Here is a 14,632-nt window from a genome sequence, read left to right as displayed (position 1 = left end):
CATGTAGGTAGTTTATAATAAATGGTTAATAGCACGTAACAATTTCTGGTTCTTCTTATATAGATATACCAAAGAAACTATAGATAATAGTGCTGTAATTAATATAAAAAATACAGTTCAAAAATTTTCTTTATTCAGTAAAACCAGCTTTACATCATGTTGATCATGATGGAGAAACAGTTTGTAAATATAGAAATATTGGATTATAATTAGATGAAATATTTGAAAAGGGGAAAATTAATTTTCCTGTTCACTTAACAGACACTCCAAAATTTGAAAAGAAGTCGAATATTTTAATAAATGTTTACACTTACTATGAAAGATGTATTGTGCTTTCTCTTCAGCATACAAAAAATAAGCAAGAAAAACAAGTTAATCTTACTTTAATTCAAGAAGAAAATTATTCTCATTATTGTTGGATAAAAGCTCTCACTTAATTAGTTCAGAATCAATTAAAAATGAATGTGAATATAGCCATATAATGGATGTTTACAAAATTTCTATTCAGAAGAAAAATTAAACAATCTCTAAAAGTATTGTAGAGCACAAAGAAACAAATGCCACTGAAACTTCAAAAAATTAAATTTAAAAATTAGGAGTACCTTTTCTAATTTATATAGATTTCGTATACCTTTTAAAGGATGGTAACATTAGTCAACCACATCCTGAAAAAGCTTATATTAATAAATGTCGGAAGCATGTACATTTTTCATTCAGCTATTATGCTGAATATTCTATCTATAATTATAAAATACCTCTAACATATACTGGTAAAGATGCAGTGAAAAAATTTGTTGAAATGTTAAAACAAGAATCTAAAGAAACAGCTGAAATATATGTTTAAAATATTCGAATGATACTGACAAATGAAGAAAAAATAAATTTTACAAACGAAAAAACTTGATTTCTTTGTCTAAAGAAATTTACTACAAGGCAAAAAAAGTAAGATGTCATTCTCATTTAACAGGAAAATATGGAGGAAGTGCTCATAAAGATCCTAATCTTAATTATTAAAATCATAATTTTATTCTGATTTATATTCACAATTTAGCAAATTGCGATGTTCGTTTGTCTGTCAAAGTTTTAGGAATAGGTGATCCAGATATTAATGCTATTCCAAATAACAAACAAAAATATATTTCTTTTAGTAAAGAGGATGAAGATGGATTAAAATTATGATTTTGGGCCATGTTTTAATTTTTTCCTACGAGTATTGATAAATTATCTTCTAATCGAACAAAAGAAACAGCAAAATATTTTAAACTTGAACAATTGATATAATGATGAAGAAAGGAGTTTATCCTTATCAATATATGAACTGTGAATAAAAATTACGAGGAGCAGAACTACATAAGTAAGAATGCTTTTCGATTTAGACTAAATTAACTGCAAAACTAATGAAAACAATTAAATATCAAAAATTTAGATGAATACACAAAATTATGTATATGTTTTAATACTATCAGATACTTTGGAATATTGTAGAGATACATTTATGAACTCGATCCATATTGGTCGTTTACAACACCTGGTCTGCCTTGGGATTCTATGTTAGAAATGAAAAAAATGAATTAGATTTATAACACAATCATGATACGTTTTTTTTCTTGAAAAGCAATTCGAGGTGGTATTTCTCAAAGTAAACCAAGATATACTAAATTAAATAATAAATGTATGAAAATTATAAACCAAGAAAACAATCACAGTATATGGCATACATACACACAAATAATTTATATGATTATGCACTGTCTCAATTCTATCATTTAAAAGACTGGAATGGACAGATTCAAATTTTAAGCACTGGAAAAACTTCAAATATTAGATGATAGTACATATGGTTACATTTCAGAAGATGATTTCGAGTATCCGAAAAACTTTGGGCTTTACACAAAAATTTACCATTAGAACAACAAGGAGAAAATCTTAAACAGTGTTCAAATCTTGGTTAAAATTTAAGAAAAATGCATAGAGTATTATAATTTGATAAACAAGTTGGTTGAAAAAATATATTTATTTTAGAAAAGACATGAGAAAAGCTGCAGCTAACGAATTTGCAAAACCTTCCTGTAAGTTTATGAATAATGCAGTAATTGGAGAAACAATGGCAAATATTAGAAGAAGAAAAATAGTGAAATAATAATAACAGATCCAGAAAAATATACGAAATATATTTTAAAACTAAATTATGAACATGCTACCATATTTTCAGAGAATCTAAATGCAGTCTATGTGAAAAAAATAAAATAATTTAACAACCAATTTACATTCAAATGAGAAATCAATTATTTCGAAAATATAAATGAACGATTTTTATTATAATGTAATTTTCACAAAAATATGGCGATAATACTGATTCTTTTATTAATGACATAAAAATGTAGATTTATACATGTAAAGGTGTGAAATCTGTGATAAGCGAACTTGGCATAAGCGTTTATTCAAAAGATATTATTTATGAAATTCTGTACGCAAACAAGAAAGTCTTAGGAAAAATGAAAGATGAAAACTGTCTAGAAATTATGTTAGGACATGTTATTTTAAGACTGAGAAAGTATAATTAGTAAGTAGCAGATCAAGAATATAAAATATCTAAAACAGTTATAAAACCTGCTTAAAACGAAATTACTTTTGATGCTTATAAAAACCTTTTGCATTACAAAAGAGAATAGTATAGAAAAATAAATTTAATTAGATCATTTAAGTTTAATCTGTAAACAGTTGAATGTAATAAAATAGTTTTAAGTTCTGATGATGATTAACATATTTATATTACAAGATCAAATTAATGATTTATCAGTTGATCATGGTAAGTCAATCCCAAACAAAATAATAGATCATAAGAATAATTCCTTACGTGAATTTAATAGTTGCATACAAGAGTAAGAAAATCAAATAATGTAGTAAAAAACTAAGCATATTCACTGTTGTTCATGATATAATAATTTTTGAGGTGTATGCACACTTTAGAAACAAAAACTTCCAACTTTTTGAAAACACCTTTTTTATCTATCAGATAATTGAATGCTTTTTTCTCTTTTTTTACTTGATTATATTTACAGCTATGATCAAATGTAGTAGAATTTTGTAATCTTTAAGTTATATTTTCATAAGTAATTGTTCTTCTAATCCACTTATTAATGTACTTTTACATATTCTGATTTATTTTTTCTGTATTCTTATCTTCTGTAATTTTATACAATCCCAACAATTTGTCTATCAAAGGGTATTCTTATTTTTAATTTCTATTTCCTTGTAAATTTCCTTTTCTTGTTTGCACAATTGACAAATTATTTTAACTAAGCATTTACGAAAATAAAAACTAATAAATTTTTCCATCTTAATGATTTCGTTTTTAGATCTTAAAAATAGCAAAGTAGAACAATTTTAACAGAATATTGTCCCTCATAGTTAGAAAATTAGATTTTTGCAATATTTTTATTGTTTGGATGTCAAGAGTTATTCGTTAAATGTTGTCAGAAATACTTGTCGAAAAATCGTAATATTTAAATAAAAAACGTTTACATAAATTTTTACCAATAACAACAACTTTTTGTAATAAATCCATTCTCAAAATTACCCAGTTCTGTTTGGCTCCCTGACATAAATGTAAATTCATTTATTTGCTTATTGTTACTTTACCTTAAGATTACTTAATTCTTTTAAGTATGTAGTTAAGCCTGATTTTGGGAAATAATCTGAAAAAGCTTTCTCCATTTCCTTTTTTGTAAGGTAAGGAGTTCTTTCATTGTGTTAATTAATCTTTTCATTTTATTACCATAATTGTTCAACAATGTTAAAACAGTTGTATATTTTTGTTTTGTAACATATTCAGCTGCAAAATACTGTTTTGTAACTACTCATAGGATCTATTATATCTTCTACCTTTAAAATCAATATATCCTATAGATTGTTTAAGGTTTTAGATAATTCCTAATTAAATTGATTAGGTAAATTATCTATTTTTGATTAATTATAGCTTCTACATTAACTGCTTCAACTGATGCTAAATTATTTTTAAATCCTCCATTCATTTTTTATTTATCTATTTCCAAAAACTTCCATTTATAAAATTTGAAATATCATTAATTAATAGATAATCTTTTTAGAACAAAGAAATACATTTGACCACAAACAAATCTGTTAAAATTTGGTATCCTTTTGATGTTATAATATAAGTAATTGTTCCTAAACAATTTATTAGTTGTTTTGGTATATTTCCTTCAAATGAAACAAAAATAAGTTTTATTTCTTTGTTCTTGTAATGACAACTTCTATGAGTACAACATGATTAGATTTATCTAAATTTATTATTCCAGATCCCAAAAGTTTTGGTTTATTCAACAGACATAGAAACATAACAAAAATATTTAATTTTTAATTGTTTAGCTACTTTTTGTATATTAAAATTAGGTAAAGTATTACTAATTTATTGACTATTTATTTGATCATTTTTTTTACCTTTGTTATTCCACTTCCTTTCTCTTCCATTGCTAAATTATGTCTTTTTCTGTTCTTCTAATTCTTTACAATCTTTTTTATTTATAACTGCATTTGCATTAGCTGCAGCTATTGAAGTAGTATCAAATATAAATGGTAAAGCAGAGAATAGTAAGGTTAAAATTCCACCTTCATGTTTTGTTAATTCTAGGCCCTCTTTCCTTTTGGATAGGTAATCAACACTTTTTTTCACAATGGTTGTGCTTAATGTTATGAATAAATTAATAACTTTAGCTGTTCTTACCTGATACTTTTTTCTCATTTATGCATTGGTTTTTAGTATCTTAGTTCGAGAAATGACAAATCCGACACCATTGCAGTCTACCACATTTGGCTACTAGTTTCAGAGTAATTCTCATATTAAGGACTTAGGATTTATTTCATCCCTTCCTTAGGTTTGATATGCTGCTTCCGTTTTTTGTATCCTTTCATTTAATCATATATTTAATCCATTTTATTAAGCTATCTTTGTTTGATAACATACTTGAGCTTTTTGACCATTCGTGTTTTACCAATGTCCTTTACCAAAATGGTCGTGTATTTTTAAAACGAAAAATTTTTATTTTCTCTGCGGAGATTCTCGAAAGTGGACTATAGGTAATAATTGTGTAGGGCTCTAGCACAGCAGTGCTTACATATTATGTAAGTGGCAATGAAAAAATTTCCACTCAAACGCCGTAAAGTTCAAAATCGGCATATCAATCAGGCTGAATCGCCGTGGTCATTGACACAATTCTCCCAGCAACACACCAGGTTGAAGATCCCAATTTGATAAAACAGCATGTCCTGCTATGTGAAGATGTCTGTAATCTCCTGCTGCACAGCCTCATCCGATTGAAATCGTCGACTTTTCAAGGCCCTTTTAAGGAATAGTCGGTGCGATAATTGCATTTTGAGAGGTGAGGACTATAGGGAGGGTGCCTGAGTGTCTCCCACTTCTGTTGGCGAAGCTGATAAGCCTGGTCTGTGATATCGAGTAGCGTGTTGTGTCGAATCGCGACCAGCACGGAAGTTTGCGCAAAATTCCACAGCTGTGATTTTCGAGAGACGTGTTGACCCCCACACACACATTGCTCTACCAGGGTTTGTCCATCGGCAGCCATGAAAAGAATAACAGCATGTTGGTCCTGTTTGGAGGCATTTGGTAACAACGTCGCCGTTGTTCAGGTTTCCATATGTACCTCACATACATTGTAAAGACACGAATATTGCCTACCTTATATACCAGCGTCGGAGTTGCGGTACATTCCATATACACTGCAGCAACAGCCTCGAATGGAAATCTTATCATCACCCCTTATACATATGTACAGAGATATGCATATGTATATACACCAATCTGTCCTGTGTTGAACGCTAGTATTCTACGATCAGTACAAGATGTCACTTCATTTATGTGTTGCACTGTTGCCTAAAAAATTAATAAGTTATATGAATGCATGGCGTCTGTTTTTTCGGATATGTCTGAAAGAACAGAGAGCATGCAGAACCCCTAGCTGTGAAATGTATTATGTAAACTGAAGGTGGAGGGGGGAGAAAGGATAAGGAAGAGAAGGCATTGTTGATATCAGCAGCATCAGGACGTTGTGTGGCGTCAGTGGCGACGAACAAAAAAGTGTACCAGCCCAGGATTCGAATCTTTTATTTCCTGCTTTCTAGGTAATAATGTTAACCATTGCACCACCTGGACACAGCGTCTACCCCCATTGCTTGGTCTGTCTCAGCATGTCTCTGGGCCGACCCATTTTCTTACCTAACGCCACCTATCTGCAGTCCCTGTCCACGTCCCCATCCCCGCTGCTCAGAGATTCCGGTAGGAGGTCGGACGTAGCAGCGCATCCCCACTAAATGTTGTGGATCCATTGTCCATCGAAGTGAATCACACTCAGTGCGGTTAGGTCTGACCTCCTGGCGGAATCTCTAAGTAGTAGGCATCCATCGAGGACATTGACAGGGTCTACTGACAGGTTTCGCTAGGTGGGAACAGGTGTCGGCCGAGAGGCGTATCGAGATAGTCCACGCAGTTGCCACAAACACTGTGTCCGGAGTTGAGCAGTGGTTAACGCAATTGCCTAGTAACCAGGGAATCCCGGGTTTCAGTCACAGTGCGGCACATATTTCGCCCGTCACCACTGATGCCCCACAAAGCCCTGATGCAGCTGATATCAATAATACCTTACCTTTCATTTGCTCCCCCTCCTCCTTCAATTTAAAGAACAAACAACAAACACAGTTTGTCTGTACATACAACGGATGTAGTTAATCACGTGATAGAGGGTGACAAAGGAGGCCCATTGAACACGCAGTGAAGTTGAACCGCCTTATCTGTTTATTTGTGCGGCTACTGACGTTGATATCCTCGCAATGGCTTGTCCCGTCTCCTTACACATACGCACAGTACTCGCAGCGCAGGTAGGATGACACAGTGTCCCTCTTGTCGCCCCCAGAGCGCCTGCAGGCGTTCGACTTTGGCCCGGAGGAGAACCTCAGGAAGTACGGCAGCGAGCAGCCGCCGGCCTACCACGTCATCAACTCGACACTGCCCACCGCCTTCTTCCTAGGGACGCGCGACCGGCTGGTCTCCTTTGAGGTACGCAGTGCTGGCGTTCACTATTACTACTACTATCACATCTATTATTACTGTCAAGTGAGTTCTACTCACTCATAGCTACGATTAGTTACTTGCTTCAGTTACTTGTTGTGGAGAAGACCTTTCACATACTTCGCCTTGTCAACAAAGACATACCACTGGACCTACTGCAACGAATAGAAACTGATACCAACGCAGCACCTTACTGTCTTCTCAATGGCAAGACCAAGCTGGCAAATGTGACCTTCTTCCAGCATTTCGGATATTTGCTAACTACGTAAGAGCAGTTAATTACTTTCTCCTTCCCTCTGTCCTCTTTGTTTATCTCACTTGTGACTGTGTCGAACCGAACTTTTGGAGATATACGTATAACTAATTACGTAGCAATACTCAAAAGGAATTTCCCAACTTCTTTATGCAAAACCCTTGCTACTTTTTAAGTAAAACAAACTTTTTTGACATTCCACATCTTTATTCTTCATGTCTGCATTTTTATTGCCCGACATATGCAGCGTGGCAACCAACACAGTTCTCCCGATGAGAGACCAGTTTGTTGGTACCGTCACTGTTGAATGTTTGCCTTTGCTGATGGACTGGCTGGCTCTGAGCACTATGGGGCTTAACATCTGAGGTCATCAGTCCGCTAGAACTTAGAACTACTTAAACCTAACCAACCTAAGGACATCACACACATCCATGCCCAAGGCAGGATTCGAACCTTTGCTGATGGAACTACAACCTCAATCACCTTTGCTTTCACAGCTACATCTCCATCAAAGTGAACACCTCGAAGCTATTTTTTTTCAGTTTTGGAAACAGACGAAAAACAGATGGGACAAAGATAGGTATGTAGGAAATATTATTGATGGCAGTGAACTGAAGGCGTCAGATTGATCCACATATCGCAACTCTAGTGTGGGGTGTGGCATTGTGCGTTCCATGTGTGGATCTTACGCGATATCTCCTTCTTTGAGCTAATATGCACTGTGGGCGAGTAAGAAAGGACACTTCCCGATTTTGTACTTCTAGCCATTACACATTCAAAGGACACTATTCAAAGTTTATCAATGATGTTAGCCGCATTTGCGCACCGAAATGATCCGATGGTAACAGCGGAAATTTGCGCCAAAACGTGACTCGAACCCGGATTTCTCGCTTGACGCAAGTGGTTGCCTTAAGCGCTTCGGCCACCCAAGCACGCTTCTCCTCTGACCAGATTCACAGCCTGTTACACACCACTAGCTAACGTCACCTGCGCATGAAACCCTCACTCGCCATTTCCGGTTCCCACAAGACATAGTGTTTGGCGTGCAACTTCACAGAGATAATGCCCTGAAATTCGTCTTGTAGTTATGTAGATCTGTATGTTCAAAAAGACAAAAGGACAGACATGATGGTTGTGGATAAAACCTTAGATTTCGATGTCTTTTTTATTTTGTTTTGCAACATCCGAGCCGGCCGGAGTGGCCGTGCGGTTCTAGGCGCTTCAGTCTGGAACCACGTGACCGCTACGGTCGCAAGTTCAAATCCTGCGTCGAGCATGGATATGTGTAATGTCCTTAGGTTAGTTAGGTTTAAGTAGTTCTACGTTATAGGGCACTGATGACCACAGATGTTAAGTCCCATAGTGCTCAGAGCCATTTGAACCATTTTTGCAACATCCGATTTTGATAAAATAAGCCTATACATTGCCACAAAGTAGACTTAAGTTACCTGGCAAAACACCTTAACATTCCGCCTCGTTGTTTTGGAGTTTAGCGTGTTCGAACAGACAAATACACAGACACCACCGCTTTACAGTTTTGTTGTTAGTATAGTGATGTACGTAGGAAATTTTAAAAAATCGACAAAATTCAAGATGGTTGAATTCCTCCCATTTTGCTTTGTAACAATCGCCCATCCACCTCCCTCTCCTCCCCTCTAATCAGAGCCCACCATTTTATAGATCCAATCACAAGGTAGCTACAGAGCAGCCATGTTGACCACGGTCAAATGTATCCGACAGGCTGAAATTTTTTGTGCCATTTTCAAACGTATTTATCCGAAAAATTATGTAAAGGATTTAATTTGTAATATTACCACATCTAAAAATATTTTACAGACAATTAAAATGAAACAATGTAGACTCAGAGCAGTTGCCTTCAACGTGCCCAAAGTTTCAAATTGTTCAAATGGCTCTGAGCACTATGGGACTTAACATCTGCGGTCATCAGTCCCCTAGAACTTAGAACTACTTAAACCTAACTAACCCAAGGACAGCACACACATCCATGCCCGAGGCAGGATTCGAACCTGCGACCGTAGCAGTCGCGCGGTTCCGGACTGAGCGCCTAGAACCGCTAGCCCAAAGTATCCAATGGATCTGAATGTTCTGGGACATGTACTGAAGTGTTATCAAGAAATCTCGTAAAACAGCACTTGCGTTCATGCACGGATCGATTTATACACAACAGATGGCATAATGCTTAACGGAGCACAACATGAATTATTACGCACGTTTAAGGTACTCTGTGACGCGTGTAAAGCAGACAGGCAGGCGTCGGCAGAGTGAACTTGCTGAGCGGGGTCTCGTTTGTCACAGCTACTCTTGTCTTGCTGGTATCCATTGCTTCCTCGGCTCAGTGCAATGTGGTACACCCCCTGCAGCAAGACACAAATGGGCAAAACTGCTGGCCTGACTTACATCTTGAAGTGCACTTGTCGACGGGAATCACAAAAGTGAACAACGTTATTATCACTTCAAAATTCGGCAATAATTCAAGGGCGATATCAAAGTCAGCCGAATATTACGGCGTCTCTGTGCTGGTGTTACTATGCTTTGGAAGTCAGTCCAACATTATACTCAGTAAATTCTAATGGCATTAGCTGCATTTGCTAAACATAATGTGTGCCATGAAACTTCCTGGCAGATTAAAACTGTGTGCCCGAAAGAGACTCGAACTAGGGGCCTTTGCCTTGCAGAGTGAAAATTTCATTCTGGAAACATCCCCTAGACTGTGGCTAAGCCATGTCTCCGCAGTATCCTTTCTTTCAGGAGTGCTAGTTCTGCAAGGTTCGCAGAAGAGCTTCTGTAAAGTTTGGAAGGTAGGAGACGGATACTGGCAGAAGTAAAGCTGTGAGTACCGGACCAGAGTCGTGCTTCGGTAGCTCAGTTGGTAGAGCACCTGCCCGCGAAAGGCAAAGGTCCCGAGTTCGAGTCTCGGTCGGGCACACAGTTTTAATCTGCCTGGAAGTTTCATATCAGCGCACACTCCGCTGCAGAGTGAAAATTTCATTCTGGAAACATCCCTTAGGCTGTGGCTAAGCCATGTCTCCGCAGTATCCTTTCTTTCAGGAGTGCTAGTTCTGCAAGGTTCGCAGAAGAGCTTCTGTAAAGTTTGGAAGGTAGGAGACGGATACTGGCAGAAGTAAAGCTGTGAGTACCGGACGTGAGTCGTGCTTCGGTAGCTCAGTTGGTAGAGCACTTGCCCGCGAAAGGCAAAGGTCCCGAGTTCGAGTCTCGGTCGGGCACACAGTTTTAATCTGCCAGGAAGTTAAATATCAGCGCACACTCCGCTGCAGAGTGAAAATTTCTTTCTGGATAATGTGTGCCATCTTCTGCTGATGATTCCAAACAGTACTAGTACTTATTCATAAATATAAGAAGGAAGGATTGCTATACTTTTAACTGCCCGCTTTCAAAATCAGTCAGAAATTATAATGCACCTTGCTAGAATATTAGCGGTGCATTGGAGTACAAAACGTTTGTCATATTCTGCTGATAATACTATATCATGCTGAAACAGTGTAAAATATTGTATTGTAACCATCCAGGATGAATTACCTAAAACGTACATCGCAAACATTGCGAAAATAGAAAGCGTTATTGATGTGCGGTATTCACAGAATGGTTGGTAGTTAGGGGCTCGTATTGTTAGCCAATAAAGAGCTTGTAATAATACTTAGATACTATATTTTTATGCAAACAGACACTTCTTACTGGAAAATCGTATTTTCAGTAGTTTCCACAGCGACGTTTGTATGCGCCATTCAGCCTGTGTAGTTAATAGGTACGATGTTTTTATGTTTGCTTACAGTGAGCTTGAATTTTCCTTGAGTGCACTGCGACTTGCTAGTTAGTTAGCCTGTGACAGTCCATACAGTAGGTCCTGAGTACTCTACGGCATTTACCAATGCAGAAAATGCAGACAGGCTCTTGGTGTAATTGGTGTAAGGAAAGTGTAGGAAGAATGCAACTCGTTCTTGTACAGTGTATGCGGCAAGATATCCCAATAGACATCAACCGTCTCAGCAAATATTTATCAACCTCTTAAAGCAGTTACGTGAATGTGATAGTTTAATACCTAGAAAACGTAACAGAAGGAGAGACGCGACGACAGAAGAGGAGGAAATTAACGTTCTTGATGCTGTTGCAGTTGATCCGCACGTTGCCTCCCGCGCAATCGCACGAGGAAGCGGCACCGGTCCTACGCATTCTCCATCGGCATAACTTTCATCCCTGTCACACCTCTCCATGAAAACTATTATGAGAATCGTGTTAACTTCTGTTCATGGGCATTGAGACAGGATCCTCCCAATGTATCACGAATCCTTTTTAGTGATGAAGCACATTTACTAATCATTGCCAGGTAAGGCGCCGAAACATGCACTACTGATCTGTTGACAATCCCCGTCGCCTTCTTCAGGTAGGACGTCAGCGTCCATGCAGCATAAACATGTGGTGCGGGATACTTAATCAGCAGCTCATAGGCCCAACTTCCGTAGAAAGAACACTGAATGGCCACAAGTACCGCAGCCTCCTAGTAGATCAGCTTCAGCGGATGCTAGAGGTCGTTCCTCTACAGACTAGGAGGTGCCTGTGCCACCAATGTGATGGCTGTCCGGCCCATACTCCACGAAGTACTACAGCATTTCAAAAATGGCTCTGAGGACTATGAGACTTAACATCTGAGGTCATCAGTCCCCTAGAACGTAGAACTAATTAAACCTACCTAACCTAAGGACATCACACACATCCATGCTCGAGGCACGATTCGAACCTGCTACCGTAGCGGTTTCGCGGTTCCAGACTGTAGCGCCTAGAACCGCTCGGCCACTCAGGCCGGCTACAGCATTTCTTCATGAATTGTTTCCAGATCGTTCGGTTGGACACAGAGGTCCTGTACTTTGACTGGCTCATTCCCCAGATTTGATGCCTGTACACTTTTTCCCGTTGGGAAAGGTGAATGACACTGTCTACAAGGACATACCAACTACATATGATGGTATGCAACGATGTTTTACAGCAGCCTACTGGACTGGAAGCATGTATTGCCGACGCCAGTGGTAATTTTGATCACAACCTGTGACGGTCAATTGATTCGTTGCTAGTCACTGATCACTGTTGCTGTGGGGTGTCAGCTATTTAAGACCTGGACCTACCGGATAGAGTGGTGGTGGGGGAGGGGGCAGTGCCAAAGTACTTGTGTGTCAGCTAATGGTGGTGTATTTTCCAGTATTAAAATATAACAGCTGATTGGTAACAAGTAATGACAAATGATATAAGGCAAATGATAAGTGGTACAAGGGTAATGGGTAATAACTAAACAGGTAGCAGGTAATGGAAAATGGGTAATGGGGAAATCTAACCAGATAATGTGCATTTACTGTTTACCATTTACAGTTTCCAATTTACCATTTACCATTTGCATTTGCAACTTACCAGTAACTGATTACCCATTTTTTGCTACCCATTACCTGTTACCTATTTACTTTTCACCATCCACCATTTACCATTCACTATTAACCAATACACAATGCCCATTACCCATTACCGATTTGTGACAGACTGTGTACTGTTTACTATTATCTGTTACTTGTTACCTGGTCACTTAATACTCTTTACCATTTACCGTTGCCTGTTTTCAATGACCCACAGTCGCTAACATCCCCCAGCAACTGACAAACATCCAACACCCTACCCAGTAGCTCACAATCACCCCACAGCAAGTGCTAGTAAATCAGAGTTCCAAGGATAATTCTGATGCATAAAAGTCATACAAAATATCTAGGTGGATGATGGTAGTTTCCACTGTACGAGGACATGATTTAGGATTATCAGCAGGGAACGAGAAACGTTTTGGAATGAAAGACAAAGCCAGTACCTTACCATCAGTATAACGTTTGGCTGACTTTGAGAGCATAAGAAACTTGCTTTCGTACCTATTCAGATATACTATTGTTCAGTATGGAATACCACTACGGTGTCATGTAGTTTCCACTGTTAAGGCGACAAACGTTTAGAATTGAAAGCTGAAGTTAGCACCTTTGCATGATGTCACTATAATACTTGAACGGCTTTGATATCACTTTTTAGAGACGACTTTTTGTCGAATTAAAATATGGAATAACCTTGGTTTTTTGATAATTCTCGTTGACAAGTGCACTTTGAACTTAACTTATATCACCATTAGTGCCCATGTGTGTCCCATGCGTGTTTTGCAATGCAGCTTTCATGTCATACTACACGAAGCCGAGGATCAGATGCCCTGGACTTCTGCAAGACAAGTTAGTTGGAACAAGCAAAACGTTCAGTCAGTGAGTTCGGTCTTACCGATGCCTGCTCGCCTGCCTCTTTGCTCAGTGACGCTTGACAGGCATCGTATAACAGTCCAGAGGCGTAGAATGAACGATTCAGGGCCCCATTGTGGCTTACAACTACGGTACAGAAATCGAACTTTGCATGTACACAAGTACGGTATTACAATTTTTTCCATAAATAATTTTGAAAACCACACAGAACAGTTCAGATTGTTTGATTACTTTTAAGCACTACTAAGGTGGCAGATTGACAGTTCCGTTTGAATGGCCTAGTCGAACGTTTCACATTTGGAATAGCCACTTTACTGTCTTTTTCAGATAAATACCTTTGAACACAGTACAAAAATTCAGATCGTTCGAATGCTTCTGAGCTTCAGCGAAAACGGCTGCTCTGACGCTACATTGTGCTAGTTCTTTTGTTCTAATCTTTTTATTTTAATATCCGTAAAGTACTTTAATGTGCAGATATTGCAAGTTACACCAAATACGTAATGTATGGGGTAAATACACTCATGCTTATAAATTAAGAATAATTGCAGAATGTGGTGCCACACAATGTGGCACTACACAAAACTGGCGCTAATAGCATAAGCACATAGAGAACACACACTACACAGATCTGTAAGTCCACGGCATTGGTGATAAGTTGAGAAAACCGTCCCAAAACACATGTGCTACAAAGCGCCACTGTTTCCTGCGTATGTGCCCCGACATTAATATGGGAAATGATCACAACGCATACGGACACAGGCCACGCTACGGGTTGGCACACCCTGGATCATGTGATCGAGCAACTGCTTGGGCATAGCCTCCCATTCTTGCACCAGTGCCTGTCGGAGCTCCTGAAGTGCTGTAGCGGCTTAAAGACGTGCAGCGATACGTCGATCGAGATCATTCCAGACGTGCTCGATGGGTTTTAGGTCTACAGAACAGTCAGGCCACTCCATTCGCCTGATATCTTCT

At 37.9% G+C, this 14,632-nt stretch overlaps 1 protein-coding gene across 1 annotated transcript in view; it reads left to right on the top strand.

Moving 5' to 3' along the window:
• Nucleotides 1-14,632, top strand: part of LOC126278388 (lipase 3-like) — a 141,980-nt gene that overhangs the window by 111,988 nt on the left and 15,360 nt on the right. Inside the window, exon 7 of the mRNA XM_049978486.1 lies at nucleotides 6,948-7,090. Within this exon, the coding sequence (XP_049834443.1) occupies nucleotides 6,948-7,090 (143 nt within the window). The remainder of the gene's footprint in view (nucleotides 1-6,947; nucleotides 7,091-14,632) is intronic.

The sequence above is a fragment of the Schistocerca gregaria genome, chromosome 6 (assembly GCF_023897955.1).
Source record: "Schistocerca gregaria isolate iqSchGreg1 chromosome 6, iqSchGreg1.2, whole genome shotgun sequence".
In the NCBI taxonomy this organism is placed as follows: domain Eukaryota; kingdom Metazoa; phylum Arthropoda; class Insecta; order Orthoptera; family Acrididae; genus Schistocerca; species Schistocerca gregaria.
The sequence above is the reverse complement of the archived record's forward strand: the minus strand, read 5'-3'. Positions and strand labels throughout refer to the sequence as shown.